The 18143-nt window shown below is 40.8% G+C and overlaps 2 protein-coding genes and 1 long non-coding RNA gene across 5 annotated transcripts in view; 1 reads left to right on the forward strand and 2 right to left on the reverse strand.

Annotated features, from left to right (window-relative positions):
- The window catches only part of LOC115156122 (signal transducer and activator of transcription 1-alpha/beta-like), a 32009-nt gene extending 15990 nt beyond the window's left edge, over nt 1-16019 (forward strand). For both annotated transcript variants that reach the window (XM_029703441.1, XM_029703440.1), the window contains exons 2-5: nt 12460-12515; nt 12604-12695; nt 12815-12954; nt 15228-16019. In XM_029703441.1, the coding sequence (XP_029559301.1) occupies nt 12460-12515; nt 12604-12695; nt 12815-12954; nt 15228-15421 (482 nt within the window). In that variant the 3' untranslated portion in view covers nt 15422-16019. The remainder of the gene's footprint in view (nt 1-12459; nt 12516-12603; nt 12696-12814; nt 12955-15227) is intronic.
- The window catches only part of LOC115156113 (uncharacterized), a 306615-nt gene that overhangs the window by 226609 nt on the left and 61863 nt on the right, over nt 1-18143 (reverse strand). The window lies entirely within an intron of this gene.
- LOC115156131 (uncharacterized) lies at nt 2226-4247 on the reverse strand. The gene is made up of 2 exons (XR_003868189.1): nt 4042-4247; nt 2226-2597 (listed from the first exon to the last, which is right to left on the reverse strand). It is a non-coding gene; the product is annotated as an uncharacterized LOC115156131 (long non-coding RNA).

Raw genomic sequence — 18143 nt, forward strand, 5'->3', positions numbered from 1 at the left:
GAGAAGGGAATTATAATTATTATATTCAGCCCAAGGACACAATGGACCCTGGCCGCAAAAGGCATGGATTTTTTTAGGGGGCATTACAGTCACACAAAAGGGATGTCGCCGGGTAATTTGAGGTATTATCAAGTGCTTGTCAAATTGTGAATAACAGTTGCAGCCTGAGCAAAAACACAAAGCAGAGCTCATGCCTTTCATGCGTCTTTTTTCAAATCATCATTAGAGTCACATCATACAGCCTTAGAATGTATTAAAAATCAAAACGGATAGCCCAACGTTTGTAGAACAACTAAAGTTACATAATTAACTCTAAATTAAGCATATAGGAGTACCTATTTCTTTGTTAACTGCTAAACACAGAATAGCCACATGTGCGCACTCCCTCAAATCGTTTGGAGAAAATATTGTATTTTATTTTATTCAGCTATGTTCAATTGTATTCTTCATACTATAAAATAATGCCATGGAATTCTAACTAAATCTTGTCTGCTAAATGAACTAGTGTAGCCATATGGCATAGCCAGATCAGGGTCTAACATAAGGACAAGTCAGAGTATGCTATTCTGTTCTTCTGAAATAGACTGGATGTATTGTGATGGTGTAGGCTATGTTACATGGATTTATTCGACTTTTTAATATGTAGATGTTCCAAAGGTCTGCATCAGTGGCTTGTAGGCTATGTGTGGAAGCCAGGAGATGCTAAATGTGTTTATGTTAATTAACGGTCAATCACCAGCTGACAAAATTTCATGATCGCCACAGCCCTAGGCATGGGTCCTCAAATCCTCAAAAAGTTTTACAGCTGTACAATTAAGAAGGAGCATCTTGACTGGCTGCATCCCTGCTTGGTATGGTAATAACACCGCCCACGATTGCATGGCGCTACAGAGGGTGGTGCGGACAGCCTAGTAAATCAGCCCAACCAACGCATCACCGGGGGCAAGCTACTTGCACTCCAGGACACCTACAGCACCCGATGTCACAGGAAAGCCAAAAAGATCATCAAGGGCAACAACCACCCGAGCCACTCACTGCCTGTTCACCCCGCTATCATCCAGGAGAGAGACGGAAAAAAACGCTTCTATTTCATGGCCATCAGACTGTTAAATTGTCATCACTAGCACATTAGAGGCTGCTGCCCTATATACGGAGACTTGAAATCACTGGCCACAAACAATGGAACACTATTCACTTTAATAATGTTTACATATTGTAACGACCCTGGGTTTATAAGCGCGGATATCGACTCTCGAGCATGCTTTTGGGGCACAGTCGATAGCACGCTGGACTTCGGGCTAGAAGGTTGAGGGATCGAGACCTGCTCCCTGCCTGTTTCATTATATCTTTTGCATTATTCATCTCATATGTATATACTGTATCCTTCCTATTCTACTGTATCTTAGTCTATGCTGCTCTGACATTGCTCATCCAAATATTTATATATTACTAATTCCATTCCTTTACTTTAGATTGTGTGTATTGTTTTATATTACTTGTTAGATATTACTTGTCAGATATTATTGCACTGTTAGCAAGAAACACAAGCGTTTCAACACACCCGCAATAACATCTGATAAACATGTGTATGTGACAAATACAATTTGATCACCAGGGCTGTGCTCCCTGTCATCCAGGACCTCTATATCAGGCGGTGGGAAAGGAAAGCCCGGAAATCGTTAAAAACTCCAGCCACCCAAGCCATAGACTGTTCTCTCTGCTTCGGCACAGCAAGCGGTACCGTGCATCAAGTCTGACACCAACAGGCTCCTGAACAGCTTCAATCGCCAAGCCATAAGACTGCTAAATAACTAACAAAATGACTACACAGTACAGGTTTTCGCTATAAATACACATAGATCCTATTGCCTGATATCAAGATTCGTAATTAATGCGTTATGGAGTCACCTATTATTATAATAATTTAGGTAAAATTATGATAAGTAGCCTACTGCTGTTATCTTTGCAAGGATCATATTTTATTTATAACAAGTTCCATAGGTTATTATAATGCATACTTTTTTTATTTTTTACAATATTTAAAATGATTATATGAGCGGAACATTAACGTTGGCCCACACCGCCACCCAGCTGCCACTACTTGCGGGATGTCCTGTATACCCTGTGGTCCCTGCCACTGCATTTAAAAAAAAGACGGTGCATCGGTTCCTACACCACTGCATAGGCCTTCTCTGTTAACCATTCATAGGCTTACCTTATTATCCTTATTATCCTCCATGGTTAAAGTCTATGACTGGAGCTTATGTTCTCATCACGTAAAACTTAACCAAGTGATTACCAAAGAGATAAGGCTATCGCATTTTATACGGTAACTCAGCCAACGTCATAATGTGAAAGAACTTTTACGTAATAAAACAACTTCAGGGATGATCTGTCAATCAATGCGACCAGCGACGCCATACTGGAACCCCATACCACTAAAAAGACCCGTCGAAACAATAAATACTGATGTGTTAGCTACGTTTCCGTTTTTTTTTTGTAAAATAATGTGATGAGACAACAAATAAATAAGTAAACAACAGCCGACAACAATGATGAGCAATACATAACATTGTAAATAAGAATGTGTTCTTAACCTCTTTGGTATAGGGGGCAGTATTGAGAATTTTGGAAAAAATATGTTCCCATTTTTAACTGCCTCCTACACCAACTCAGAAGCTAGAATATGCATATTATTGTTCAGGTTTGGATAGAAAACACTCTGAATTTTCTAAAACTGTTTGAATGGTGTCTGTGAGTATAACAGAACTCCTATGGCAGGCAAAAACCTGACAAGGCTTCAAGCAGGAAGTACCCTGTCTGACAAGGAGTCGTGCGTCTTACCTCTTTTTATTGAAAAGTAAGGATCTTAGCTGTAACGTGACAATTCCCAGGGCTCCAATAGGCTCTCAGAGCCCGCGAAATAACTGAAGGTTTACGAGGGAACCTCAGGTTGAAATATATTATCGCCTTTTGTAAGTGGATGCTCGGAGGACCTTTCAATGATGCGCGTGCATGAGTCGCTTCTGAGGAGAAATTTTATTCGGCTGTTTAGGCTCAATGCATACTCCCGGTCGGAATATTAACACTTCTCTACGACATAAATGGCATAAAAATTGGTTTTAAACAGCGGTTGACATGCTTCGAAGTACGGTAATGGAATATTTAGACATTTTTGACACGCCAATGCGCCATGCGCGACACCGCGAAGAAGCATTCTAGAACTCACGAACAAAACGTCGCTGTTGGAATATAACGATGGATTATTTGGGACCAAACCAACATTTGTTATTGAAGTAGAAGTCCTGGCAGTGTATTCTGATGAAGAACAAGCAAGGTAAGAACATTTTTCTTATAGGAAATGTGATTTTGGTGGAGGCTGAACTGGGTGGGTATCTAAATAGCTAGCCCTGTAATGCCGGGCTATGTACTTAGATTATTGCAAAATGTGCTTCATCCGAAAAGCTATTTTAAAATCGGACATATCGAGTGCATAGAGGGGTAATGTATCTATAATTCTTAAAATAATTGTTATGCTTTTTGTGAACGTTTATCGTGAGTAATTTAGTAAAATCACCGGAAGTGTTCGGTGGGAATGCTAGTTCTGAACGTCATATGCTAATGTAAAAAGCTGGTTTTTGATATAAATATGAACTTGATTGAACAGACATGCATGTATTGTATAACACAATGTCCTAGGTGTGTCATCTGATGAAGATCATCAAAGGTTAGTGCTGCATTTAGATATGGTTTGGGTTTATGTGACATGATATGCTAGCTTGAAAAATGGCTGTGTGATTATTTCTGGCTGGGTACTCTGCTGACATAATCTAATGTTTTGCTTTTGTTGTAAAGCCTTTTTGAAATCGGACAGTGGGGTTAGATTAACGAGATTCTTGTCTTTAAATAGCTGTGAAATAGTCATATGTTTGAGAAATTGAAGTTATAGCATTTCTAACGATTCAAAAATCGCGCCACTGGATTGAAGTGGCTGTTACGTAGGTGGGACGAAATCGTCCCACATAGCCCAGAGAGGTTAACTGACTTGCCTAGTTAAATAAGCTTAAATCATAAAAAAAATAAAATAATCAAATGCAGTAATTTGAGAGGAACAGCCACAGCAAACCCATCTGTGATATTAAGGTGCGCTAGTTGGTTATAAAAGGTGGGTCATTGATAAGAGAATTATCTAATAAAGGTAAATGAATCAATAAACCATGATGAATTATTAGTCATACAGAATGGTTAATGAATAATCAATGTAATGATCAATGTAGGGATAGATAAGTTTGATTAGTTCTGGAAAGTCCAGGAACCATGGGATAGGGAAAGAAATGTGTATATGCAATTACGAGGGACACCAGGAGACAGATGGTCCTGGGAGTAAAAGCTTCAAAGCATTTCTAACCTTGAGGGAAAGGAACAGGCGAGCTCGGGAGAGTGATAAAGAGTGTGAGAAGTTTGTGGGGGAAGCAGGTCACCAACAGTGTGTGTAAATGCATGTGCGTAAGAAAGCAAGAACTATATAATGACTGTTTTGTTATCCTGACCTCAGAACGTTCTCTGAATAAAAGCTACAGATACCTTTTGCAGAAAGCTGAGTCCTTGCCTAATTATTTTAACCCATTGTCTTACAAACCTTGGGCATTAGTCAAGGCGAATTGATTATTGATTATTATCATCAAAGATATAAAATTCATTTAACAATTGGTCCTTCGAGACGGATTTCAAACCGCCGCTGTCGTTCCAAGGAGACACCGAAACCGTGCACGGGCGGATGAAAAATCCGTAAATCAAAGACCTGGCCCTTTTCTGTGGGTTCTTTACAGGCCGGTGGCAAACTGGTACGCGACAGAGGTGGTGACGAAATTCAACGAACATTGAAAACCTCAGCTGCAAATTATAAGGTTAGTAGACTTTATTCATAGTTTTGGGGAATAGCACCTGTATGATTACATTAAATAAGGGGGGAGTGATATACCTATAGGTCTGCATTGCATAGTGAAATGAGTGATACACCTGTGTGTCTGCATTGTATGTCGGCATTGTATGATGAAATGGGAAATACACCTGTATGTCTGCATTGCATGATGGAATAAGGGGAGACAATTGGGTGTTGGCAAGTGATGAGAAAACGATTGTTGAGAGTGCAAGGCAAAAGCGATTGTTGTGAGTGAAAGTCAAAAACGATTGTTGAGAGTGTAAGGCAAGAGCGATTGTTGAGAGTGTAAGGCAAAAGCGATTGATGTGAGAGTGAAAGGAGGGAGTAAGTAGAGGATTTTAATGTACTCTGGGTGTTAGACGCTGAAATCGATGAATGTTCTAGCTGGTGACCTGGCTTCAGAAGTTCGCGTGGAGAAAAATCGGTTTTAAAGGGAATCAAGTATTCTGCGCGAATGGAAGACAGGAATCAGTTGTAACTTCAGAAAGATACGAATTCGAAAGAGAGACAGGGTCCGAAATCGACCCTGGGCAACTGTGGCCACTGCATAAAACTAAACTAAGTCTTATGGTGAGAACCTGATAACGTAAAAGGGTTAAGAGTCCATAGGGGGATAGTCGGTACCTAAATACGGCTTTGGGTCTGATATCTTTGGGTGAAGTGAGACCTAATATGGCGGAGTGAGATACAGATATTGGTGTCAAGAGTTACATGAAGCAACAGATAAATAGGCTGTTAACTAGGGCTTTACGACCCCTGGAAAGTAGTTTATAGTTGCATACGTATGCGACCTAATGTCCGATCAAGAGTCCCCTCTATAGATAAAGTTTCGAGAGAGAGAGAGTGATTATGCTGGGATGAGTGATTGCATGTGAGGAGAATCCAGTCAACAATCGTGAGAAGAAAAACAGGCAGTAAAACCTAAAAATAAAACGGGTTGCGGTGTTTGTAAATCAGGATCGGTGTGGGGGATCAATCATTCTAGCAGAACATCTCTATATTGATAATTAAGGAAATTAATAGGTGTTGTTACACAAAAGATATATTGATAAAGTCAAGAGTCACAGGGAACGACAGGAAAATAAGAAGAACTTATAGTCGTATACGTGTGAGATATAAACAATATGTCAGGAAGCATGCGAATAATAATTCTAAAATTCTAGATTAATAACGGTAAAATAGCATACACATAAAAATTAACAACGAGTAGACACTGATCGTATTTGGTCCTGAGTTGTATAGATTAATGTGAAAGATATATTGATAAAGTCAAGAGTCACAGGAAACGACAGGAAAATAAGAAGAACTTATAGTCGTATACGTGTGAGATATAAACAATATGTCAGGATAGAATGCGAATAATTATTCCCAAAATTCTAGGTTAATAACGGTAAAATAGCATACACCTAAAGATTAACAACGAGTAGACACTGATCGTATTTGGTTCGGAATTGTATAAATTAAAGCACATAGTTTAAGGTTCTTACGAATAATATTTCTAAAACTCTAGATTGGGAGAAGAAACAGAATAAATACGGGTGTACTTTAAACGATTTAAGCAACATGGGTAGTAAATCCTCTAAGGGAATCCCGGTCTTGACGGGAGATGAACGTTTCATGCTGGGAAAAGATAAAAGAAACATTCATTTTGGGCAAAGATGGAAGAAGAAGTATGATTTTGATGGATGTTTAAATGTTGAAAGATTGGAATTAATGGTAAAACAAATACATAAGGTCAGTGGGGGTAAGACGGAGAAGCAGCGCACAGAGGGGCTTGACACCGCTCGTGTTTGGCTGGCAGAAGCTAGAAAGAGAGCGGAGGGGGCCAAAAGTAAGGGTGTTACTAAAAATGAATATTTGGGTAGCCAGGAGCAGACAGAGAGGACTCCCACGGCTCCCACAGAGACACCATCCAAACCCGAATTATACCCCTCCCTGGCTGACCAGGGATGGCGAGAGAACCCAGATAGGGAGATGGTGGTAGTGAGACGGAGGCTACCACATCAAGTGCCGCCCGTACCAATACCCCCTCCCCATATGCTGGTCCTCAGGGAGCCGAGGGAGGTAGAGAGGAAGAGACACAGGGAGGAGGACAGGATTTAGCCACTTTATTGAAAAAGTGGATAGAAACGGAGGTAGAGAGAAAGATGAGAACCAGGGGAAGAGAGCGTGTTGGTGGTGCTGCACAACCCAGAGCCCTCAGTAGACTCGTTTACCATAACCAAAGTCCGGATAGGAATAGACAAAAGAAAGGGGGAGATGGATGCTTTAACTGTAACAAACCGGGTCATTTTGCTAGAGAATGTGAGGTTCTGTGTAAACACTGCAATAAAATAGGTGGAAACCGCGCCATTAAACAGAACCTCGTAGGGTGGGGGCTAGCAGATCTGAGGGAAGTAAAGAGATATGCTGTACACTATGAGAAACTTGGCAAAGGTGAGAAAGAGAAGAAGGAAAGGAAAGGAGCAGAATATCTGATGGCCACTCTAGGAGAGATTGCAGGGAATGGTAGAGGTGACAAAAGAGAAAAAAATAGCAAGGCAGGAGAGAAAGGGGGAAATAGATGTTACAATTGTGGCGAGACAGAACATTTTGCTAGAGAATGTGAGGAGCCGTGTAAACACTGCAATAAAGTAGGCCATAATCACCGAGATTGCAAAAATAACAAAGACAGGAGAGGCCAGAGAGGGGGTCGAGACAAATACAGAGAGAAGAAGGTCAGGCGCCCACAGAAAGGCATGGTCTATCACATAAACCATTGAGGAAGTTTGAAACTAATGATTGGGGGGAGTACAATGGAATTTTAAGTATTATTAGGTTTTGTTTATAGTCAACTGTTGGGTTTTTGAATCAGTGTGATAGGATGAAACATTGACCAAGTGGTTATTTTATGGAAAAAGAAGCGCTTAGCTCTCTTTGGAAAAAAAATAAAAAATTCCTAGGGACATGATATCTTAAAGGGGTATACACACATGGCATTTTGGAAGTTTTGTTTTCTGAGTTTTAATAAACACATGAAATTCTTTTGATAGGGAATGTTCTGGGAACCTGGGATACAAAATGTGGATGAAGTTCTAAGCCTTAATTTGTTTAATGTAGTAAGAAACACGGTTCTGAAAGGGTGGTATGACTTTTTAACCCCTCTGGTGACTTTTCCTGTGTGGTCTGATCAGCCACATTGAAAAGCCATTTGGATGGTGAATTTAAGGGCATTGGTGATATTGATTTTAAGGGAATTTGTAGAACTGATAATTATGATGGAGTTAAAGTTCTTAGACACAATTGACAATTTGAACAAATGAGAAGACTAAAAGGGCGAAGCCTTAGACTAAGGGTAGGCTTCTTTAAGTCTATTTTCCTAGAACAATAAGGGTAAAATATTTTTCCTGGGTGGAGTAAATCAGATGAGTCATTTTGATCGGATTATGTGATTTGAAAATATTTTGACCAGTAGCAGGGGTATTTTTTTACATGATCTAGATACGTTTATTTTCCCTTAGGAAGTCAGCTGTTGTTGAATTCATTGTAAGAGATTTATGAATATATTTTGTTGTGAATAAGTTTAACAATGGTAGACTTATGTCAACAGGACAGGGATACATGACATCTGTAGGTGATCCAGGATTATTGAGGGTATCGAGATAAATTTAAGTAGATATGCAATATCTAGACAGGTTGATTTTTCTAAAGTTCAGGAGTGCAACCAAGGAGACAATGAGACATTTAGTCAATATTTGGAAACAACCCAGATTTGATACTTTCTGTTATGAGAAAAAGCTGGAGACAGATAGAAGGGCAGACAGAGAGATCCTCCCCTGCACTGCTGTAACCTTGAGGGTTGGGGAGTAGCAGGAAGAAAGAAGGGGGGCCAGCAGGAGTAGATAGGAAGAGAATTTGGTTCACTTAGCTTTAGGATATTAATTCATGGAGAGACTATCGGCTCCATTGGCAGGCACGTATTTTAGTTTTGATTTTAAGTTTATGTTTGGTAAATTCGCTAGGAGGAGATATGATCATTTTGTTGAAAGTAATTGTTACCCTAACTAAAAGGGCTTAGTTGGTTTCAGGTGTTAGACTCTGAACCATTGCCCAGACACTATTCTGCACAGTAGGCCGAAATAGTAGCATTGACTAGAACCGGTGAAATAAGAAAGGAGAGAAAAGTTACTATTTACACAGACAAGCACATAGACATTTAAAACCATACAAAGCAGCATAGATTAATCTTAAAGACGATAAGAAACTAGACAGAGAAATTTTACAGAATAGCCGAGGATGAAGGCCCCAGGGAGAATTGGACATGTGGAAAATGAAAGGGGGCATCCTACAAGAGAAGGTCTGACATAAGGATAATTTACTTATCCTACCAAAGACATTGTATGGATACGCAGCAATATTGATACATAGGCTACGCAATGTATCAAGGGGAGGGAAGTATAGTAGAGTAGTTAGGAAAGAGTGATGGCCTAGAGGATAATTACTTAAAAAAAAAAAAAATTGTAAGATATCCATTCCAACAGTTGGAAATTTACCTTATTGAGATATTCCGAATTGAGGGGAAGAAGGGGTGTTTAACAGTAACAGATAAGAATGACAGAGTAGAAGCGTTCCCAACTTACTTGGTGGACATGATTATGGTAGCTAAAATATTAAGTCAAGATATTATCCCTAGAGTTGGTTTACTAGGAGCCATCTCTTTAAATGATGGATGACAGTTTAGCTAATCAGATAAAGCCTATAGAATGCCAGAGTTAGGGAGAATAGAGATACCAGAACAGGTAGACATAGAAGTTGAAGAAATACTAGCAGAGCACATGAGAAGACTGTTTGTTAACCAAACCCGTATGTCCAAGATTTTGTGTCCAACAGGTGAATTACAGGAGAAGGTGATTCACTCAATCCAACTAGGAGACTGGGTGTGGATCCAGTCCCTGAGGAAACTGGAAGCAGTCCCGTTGGGAAGGCCCATACCAGGTTCTGTTAAACCACTGCCTTTGCCATTAGAAAAGCTGAGAGAGTCACTTGGGTCCACGTTACCCACTGCAAGGAGGTATGTACACATATGAACACTGTTGATCACACACAGAGTTAGGAGAAGAACCGAGTACCAACAGGGTCCGGGGGTTACCTCCTTAACGAAGATTTCCTATCCCGACCGTTCATCACTGTGTGTGCTCCTAGAGGTGTGAGTATGGGGTGGTACCTAGCAGAGAGACTAAGGGCAGGAGAGGGTTGGCGGTTTTTGGGAAGAGTAGAGACTCTGAGCTGCATCATAGTCTAATCTGACTGATACATTCAGATCCACCACCTTCTGGTACTAATCATACGATACCGTTGTCATTGAGAAGAAGTAGAAGATAAACTATATAATACACTGATGAGTGACATACAGAATAAGGAGTCGAAGAAGATCAAGATGTAGAATTTAAGGTAAACATTAAACAATTTCCTGGGGAAGCAGACAACTGTACAGGAATTGGGGTTGGCCAGATTGAAGTACTCAGCCAACCCACCTCGGTTCACCTAAATTCCGGATGAATACCAGTGTTATAGATACAAGAATGGCACCGAGAACTTAGATGATTTTAATGACTGAAAGGTAATTGGTAATGTGACTGACTTAGGTTTGAGAGAGGAATAGAACATTCTTAACCTCACAGCACCTATAACTGATGAAGGGTGGGCTAGTACCAGCAAAGGACGCATACGACGGAAATTACCACAAAGGGTGGTTAGGAACTTGCGCCCTGGGGTTATAGGTCCAACCAAGTCAAGTTAGTCATCAGAGGCCAGTTATAGGAGGCTAAAGTAGGCACAGGAGGAGTTTTGACCAGGATGGGAGTAGCTTTGTCTAGATGGATGCTATTGGCATCCTCAGGGAAGTTCCAGATGAATACAAAGCTATGAATCAAATATGTGAAAGCTTTAACACTACATTATTTTGGTGGTTGACAATAAATAAAAATGTGGATGGGATTAATGACATATTTTATAATCAACAGAGATTCATGAATGAAAATGGGGATGCAGTAAAGAGGTTCTCTGATCAATTATCCGCCACCCCCCTCATGACCTGGTAAAATAGACTGACTCTCGATATGTTATTGGCAGAAGAGGGCAGTGTAGGTAGAATGATTAGGTTCAGCGCTACACGTACATTCCTGAGAACACAGCCCATGTTTGCGAAATGGAAAAGTATTGTAAGAACTGTATTATGGGCTGCTTTCACCTGTATGAGTGTGTTTGTGTTGTGTGAATGTTGTCTCATTCCATGTGTGAGAGGTTTAATCACCAGGACTCTAGAGAGATCGATGACGCAGCATATGGTGAGATATGGACCCATTCCGAGCGCCGATCAGTGGGATGGCGATTGCGTGCCTCCAGGCCAGGAAGATGGTTCCGTCTCTTTCAACAACGAGGAGCCAATGTTTGATGAAACAATTTTCAACATTTAGATACACTGTTCCTTAAATGAAAATTATGATGAAAATCCTAAAAAGAAGTGTCATAATTGGAAATAGGCCTAGGACAGTAATGGAAGAATATGAGGAATATTCATGTATTGGACTTGTTTAAATCATTGTAGTGTGATGTATTGTATTCCATATAGCGTGTGATGTATTGTATTTCCATATAGCGTGTGATGTATTGTATTTCCATATAGCGTGTGATGTATTTCCATATAGTGTGTGATGTATTTCCATGTAGCGAGTGATTATTGCATTTACATATAGCATGTGATTAGTAGGGTTCTCATATAGCATCTGATCAAATCATGGTGAATTATTGAATCATTTAAGGGTGGAATTGATAAGAGAATTATCTAATAAAGGTAAATGAATCAATAAACCATGATGAATTATTAGTCATACAGAATGGTTAATGAATAATCAATGTAATGATCAATGTAGGGATAGATAAGTTTGATTAGTTCTGGAAAGTCCAGGAACCATGGGATAGGGAAAGAAATGTGTATATGCAATTACGAGGGACACCAGGAGACAGATGGTCCTGGGAGTAAAAGCTTCAAAGCATTTCTAACCTTGAGGGAAAGGAACAGGCGAGCTCGGGAGATGATAAAGAGTGTGAGAAGTTTGTGGGGGAAGCAGGTCACCAACAGTGTGTGTAAATGCATGTGCGTAAGAAAGCAAGAACTATATAATGACTGTTTTGTTATCCTGACCTCAGAACGTTCTCTGAATAAAAGCTACAGATACCTTTTGCAGAAAGCTGAGTCCTTGCCTAATTATTTTAACCCATTGTCTTACAAACCTTGGGAATTAGTCAAGGCGAATTGATTATTGATTATTATCATCAAAGATATAAAATTCATTTAACAGTCATACATACAGTGTGTGAGGTAGCTATTAGTTTTTCTCTACACACATATCTGGCAAGGGAGTCAAGTTGACCAACTCATTTGGCCAACTAATCCCAGATAAAGGCTAACAATGCAAATGTTGCTTAAGGTCATTCCATTAAAGTGAACCAATAATAATATGAAACTCCTGTGACAGGTCGAGAAGCAGCGGGAAACCCTAATGGGCTCATCCCCTGGACCAAGTTCTGCAAGGTGAGCATCTCACTGGAAGTTTAGTGTTTTAGCCAACCCGTGTGTGTTTACTATGGGTTGTGTATTGAGTGTGTCTTTACCTGAGCAGAATGTGAATGAGAAGAGCTTTCCCTTCTGGCTGTGGATCGAGGGAATACTGGACCTGATCAAGAGACACCTGCTGTGTCTGTGGAATGATGGGGAAAACATCTCTCCAACTCACATTACTTCAGTATGCCTTTCTGAAGACTAGGTTTACATTACTTTTTTGAAAAGTGACTTTATTGTGCTATAATCCACTACATCTCTATGGTCTATAGGTGTATCATGGGCTTTGTTAGTAAGGAGAGAGAGAAGGCCCTGCTGAAGGACAAGGAGCCTGGAACTTTCCTGCTGCGCTTCAGCGAGAGCAGCCGAGAGGGAGCCATTACCTTCACCTGGGTGGAGGGCTCCAATAACGGTGTGTTTTTTTTGTGTGCATGTGTGTTTGTAGCTTTGTAGCTGTAGATGAAGGGGAGGAGATGGGTTAAAGAAGGATTTTTAAGCCTTGAGAGAATTGGGACGTGGATTGTGTATGTGTGCCATTCAGAGGGTGAATGGGCAAGACAACATATTTAAGTGCCTTTGAATGGGGTATAGTAGTAGGTGCCAGGTGCATCGGTTTGAGTCAAGAACTGCAACACTGCTGGGATTTTCACGCTCAACAGTTTCCCGTGTGTATCAAGAATGGTCCACCACCCAAAGGATATCCAGCCAACTTGACACAACTGTGGGAAGCATTGGAGTCAGCATGGGCCAGCATCCTTGTGGAACACTTTCGACACCTTGTAAAGTCCATGCCTCGACGAATTGAGGCTGTTCTGGGGGCAAAAGTGTGGGGAGAGGGTGCAACTCAATATGAGGAAGGTGTTCCTAATGTGTGGTATATATACTCAGTGTACATACCAATGGACAGACAAAAATATATATATTTTAATTGTTTTTACACATTATGAGTATGTGTCTCTACATCTGTCTCAGGTATATGTGTTTCTGTTTGTATTATTTTACCAGGTAAGCTGACTGAGAACACATTCTCCTATCACATTGTGTGTGTGTGTGTGTGTGCATTTATGTACGGTTGAAGTCGGAAGTTTACATACACTTAGGTTGGAGTCATTAAAACTCATTTTTCAACCACTCCACAAATTTTTTGTTTTAACAAACTATACTTTTGTGCATGACACAAGTAATTTTTCCAACAATTGTTTACAGACAGATTATTTCACTTTTAATTCACTGTATCACAATTCCAGTGGGTCAGAAGTTTACATACACTAAATTGACTGTGCCTTTAAACAGCTTAGAAAATTCCCGAAAATGTCATGGCTTTAGATGCTTCTGATAGGCTAATTGAATCATTTGAGTCAATTGGAGGTGTACCTGTGGATGTATTTCAAGGCCTACCTTCAAACTCAGTGCCTCTTTGCTTGACATCATGGGAAAATCAAAAGAAATCAGCCAAAAAAATGGTGGACCTACACAAGTCTGGTTCATCCTTGGGAGCAATTTCCAAACGCCTGAAGGTACCACGTTCATCTGCACAACCAATAGTACGCAAGTATAAACACCATGGGACCACGCAGCCGTCATGCCGCTCAGGAAGGAGACGCGTTCTGTCTCCTAGATATGAACATACTTTGGTGCGAAAAGTGCAAATCAATCACAGAACAACAGCAAAAGACCTTGTGACGATGCTGGAGGAAACAGGTACAAAAGTATCTATATCCATAGTAAAACAAGTCCTATATCGACATAACCTGAAAGGCCGCTCAGCAAGGAAGAAGCCACTGCTCCAAAACCGCCATTAAAAAAGCCAGACTACGGTTTGCAATAGCACATGGGGACAACGATTGTACTTTTTTTCCCCCTCTGGTCTGATGAAACAAAAATAGAACTGTTTGGCCATAATGACGATTGTTATGTTTGGAAGAAAAAGGGGGAGGCTTGCAAGCCGAAGAACACCATCCCAACCGTGAAGCATGGGGGTGGCAGCATTATGTTGTGGGGGTGCTTTGCTGCAGGAGGGACTGGTGCACTTCACAAAATAGATGGCATCATGAGAAGGACAATTTGGTGGATATATTGAAGCTACATCTCAAGACATCAGTCAGGAAGTTAAAGCTTGGTCGCAAATGGGTCTTCCAAATGGACAATGACCCCAAGCATACTTCCAAAGTTGAGGCAAAATGGCTTAAGGACAACAAAGTCAAGGTATTGGAGTGGCCATCGCAAAGCCCTGACCTCAATCCAAAATAACATTTGTGGGCAGAACTGAAAAAGTGTGTGCGAGCAAGGAGGCCTACAAACCTGACTCAGTTACACCAGCTCTGTCAGGAGTAATGGGCCAAAATTCACCCAACATATTGTGGGAAGCTTGTGGAAGGCTACCCGAATCGTTTGACCCAAGTTAAACAATTTAAAGGCAATGCTACCAAATACTAATTGAGTGTATGTCAACTTCTGACCCACTGGGAATGAGATGAAAGAAATAAATGCTGAAATAAATCATTCTCTCTACTATTATTCTGAAAATGTCACATTCTTAAGATAAAGTGGTGATCCTAACTGACCTAAGACAGGCAATTTTTACTAGGATTAAATGTCAGGAATTGTGAAAAACTGGAGTTTAAATGTATTTGGCTAAGGTGTATGTAAACTTCCGACTTCAACTGTATATCTATGAACATATAGACGTCCATTTCCACGCAGTGGAGCCCTACACTAAGAAGGAGCTGGCCGCCGTCTCTTTTCCTGACATCCTCCGCAACTACAAGGTGATGGCTGCTGAGAACATCCCTGAGAACCCTCTGCTCTACCTCTACCCCAACATCCCCAAAGACAGTGCCTTCACACGCTACTACAGCCGCCCCACAGAAGGTAACTAACAAGCTGTTAGAAATGTATGTGTGTTGAGGAAAGATTGAGTAGTTGAAAAAGGTACAAATGGTGTTGAAGACTTCAATTCCAGTCTAAGCTATTATACACAATATATACTGCATAGCATACTTTTCTTATTTTGTTGTGCCACACCCTTTTCCCCCATTTGAAATACTGACCACTGGTAATGCCTTGCCACAGGAGGTTGGTGAGGGGAGGAAGGCTCAAAATAATGTCTGGAATGGAGTGTGTGATGTGTTTGATACCATTCCATTTACTCCATTCCAGCCATTACTATGAATCCGTGCTCCCCAATTTAGGGACCACCTGCCACCTGTGTTTGGTTCTGATGATAACCTCTAGACGTCTATAACCTTTGACCTTCTCAGCTGCTCAGCCAATGGAGTTGGAGAGTGCCTCTGAGGCTGGCTACATTCAGACGGAGCTCATCTCTGTGTCTGAAGTGTAAGTCTGATTCTTGTTATGAAACAATCTTGAGCCAGGTTGTAACAAGTTATACTGAATTTGTGGAACAACCCTTATATGCAAAGTACTTCTAAACTGTACTCACGACTGCCTGGACTTCATTGTTTCAATTAATTAAAATAAGAGCTCTCTCACATGCCTGAAAAGCTTTGTTTTTTTTAACCATGTTAATTAAAATATATTTATATATGTGTACATATTCCACTGCAAGGAGCAATCACACTCTTGCACACCTCTTAACAAATGAACTTGATCATGTATTCCTTAAAATAACAGAAAAGGACATCCATGTACAGTCGTGGCCAAAAGTTTTGAGAATGACACAAATATTAATTTTCACAAAGTCTGCTGCCTCAGTTTATATGGTGGCAATTTGCATATACTCTATAATGTTATGAAGAGTGATCAGGTGAATTGCAATTCATTGCAAAGTCCCTCTTTGCCATGTAAATGAACTGAATCCCCAAAAAACATTTCCACTGCATTTCAGCCCTGCCACAAAAGGACCAGCTGGCATCATGTCAGTGATTCTCTCGTTAACACAGATGTGAGTGTTGACGAGGACAAGGCTGGAGATCACTCTGTCGTGCTGATTGAGTTTGAATAACAGACTGGGAGCTTCAAAAGGAGGGTAATGCTTGGAATCATTGTTCTTCCTCTGTCAACCATGGTTACCTGCAAGGAAACACATGCCGTCATCATTGCTTTGCACAAAAAGGGCTTCACAGGCAAGGATATTGCTTGCCAGTAAGATTGCACCTAAATCAACCATTTATCGGATCATCATGAACTTCAAGGAGAGCGGTTCAATTGTTGTGAAGAAGGCTTCAGGGCGCCCAAGAAAGTCCAGCAAGTGCCAGGACTGTCTCCTAAAGTTAATTCAGCTGCGGGATCGGGGCACCACCAGTACAGAGCTTGCTCAGGAATGGTAGCAGGCAGGTGTGAGTGCATCTGCACGCACAGTGAGTGCAAAGACTTTTGGAGGATGGCCTGGTGTCAAGAAGGGCAGCAAAGAAGCCACTTCTCTCCAGGAAAACCATCAGGGACAGACTGATATTCTGCAAAGGTACAGGGATTGGACTGCTGAGGACTGGGGTAAAGTCACTTTCTCTGATGAATCCCCTTTCCGATTGTTTGGGGCATCCAGAAAAAAGCTTGTCCGGAGAAGACAAGGTGAGCGCTAACATCAGTCCTGTGTCATGCCAACAGTAAAGCATCCTGAGACCATTCATGTGTGGGGTTGCTTCTCAGCCAAGGGAGTGGGCTCACTCAGAATTTTGCCTAAGAACACAGCCATGAATAAAGAATGGTACCAACACATCCTCCGAGAGCAACTTCTCCCAACCATCCAGGAACAGTTTGGTGATGAACAATGCCTTTTCCTGCATGATGGAGAACCTTGCCATAAGGTAAAAGTGATAACTAAGTGGCTCGGGGAACAAAACATTGATATTTTGGGTCCATGGCCAGGAAACTCCCCAGACCTTAATCCCATTGAGAACTTGTGGTCAATCCTCAAGAGGCGGGTGGACAAACAAAAACCCACAAATTCTGACAAACTCCAAGCATTGATTATGCAAGAATGGGCTGCCATCAGTCAGGATGTGGCCCAGAAGTTAATTGACAGCATGCCAGGGTGGATTGCAGAGGTCTTGAAAAAGAAGGGTCAGCACTGCAAATATTGACTCTTTGCATCAACTTCATGTAATTGTCAGTAAAACACTTATGAAATGCTTGTAATTATACTTCAGTATTCCATAGTAACATCTGACAAAAATATGTAAAGACACTGAAGCAGCAAACTTTGTGGAAATTAATATTTGTGTCATTCTCAAAACCTTTGGCCACGACTGTATAACAATACATTCAGAACTGTCTTAGTTGGAATTTTAGATTGATCTGCGACTATTGGTGACACCTGACTTAAACCATCTGTCCATATGACCTGCAGGGATTCGAACTCCTCTGAGCTAAAGCCTAGACAGCTAACACAAGTTATCAGGGCTCAGGCAAGGTTACCCTTCTTCGAACCACCTCCACTGCAACAGACATGTTATAACAAGGACAAAACCAATGTCAGATTTTGAGACCTGTTCCTCTATGTCTTAGGGTGGTGATTGGTTGGAGGGTTCAAGTCAGGTGTTTCCCAGACTATTAAAGGAGTGGTGAATGAGGTTAAATGTCTGTGGCAACATGTTCCATTATCTTTGTCATTCTTTGGATATCATTTTAACATGTTCTATA

The sequence above is a fragment of the Salmo trutta genome, chromosome 20 (genome assembly GCF_901001165.1).
Source record: "Salmo trutta chromosome 20, fSalTru1.1, whole genome shotgun sequence".
Taxonomy (NCBI): domain Eukaryota; kingdom Metazoa; phylum Chordata; class Actinopteri; order Salmoniformes; family Salmonidae; genus Salmo; species Salmo trutta.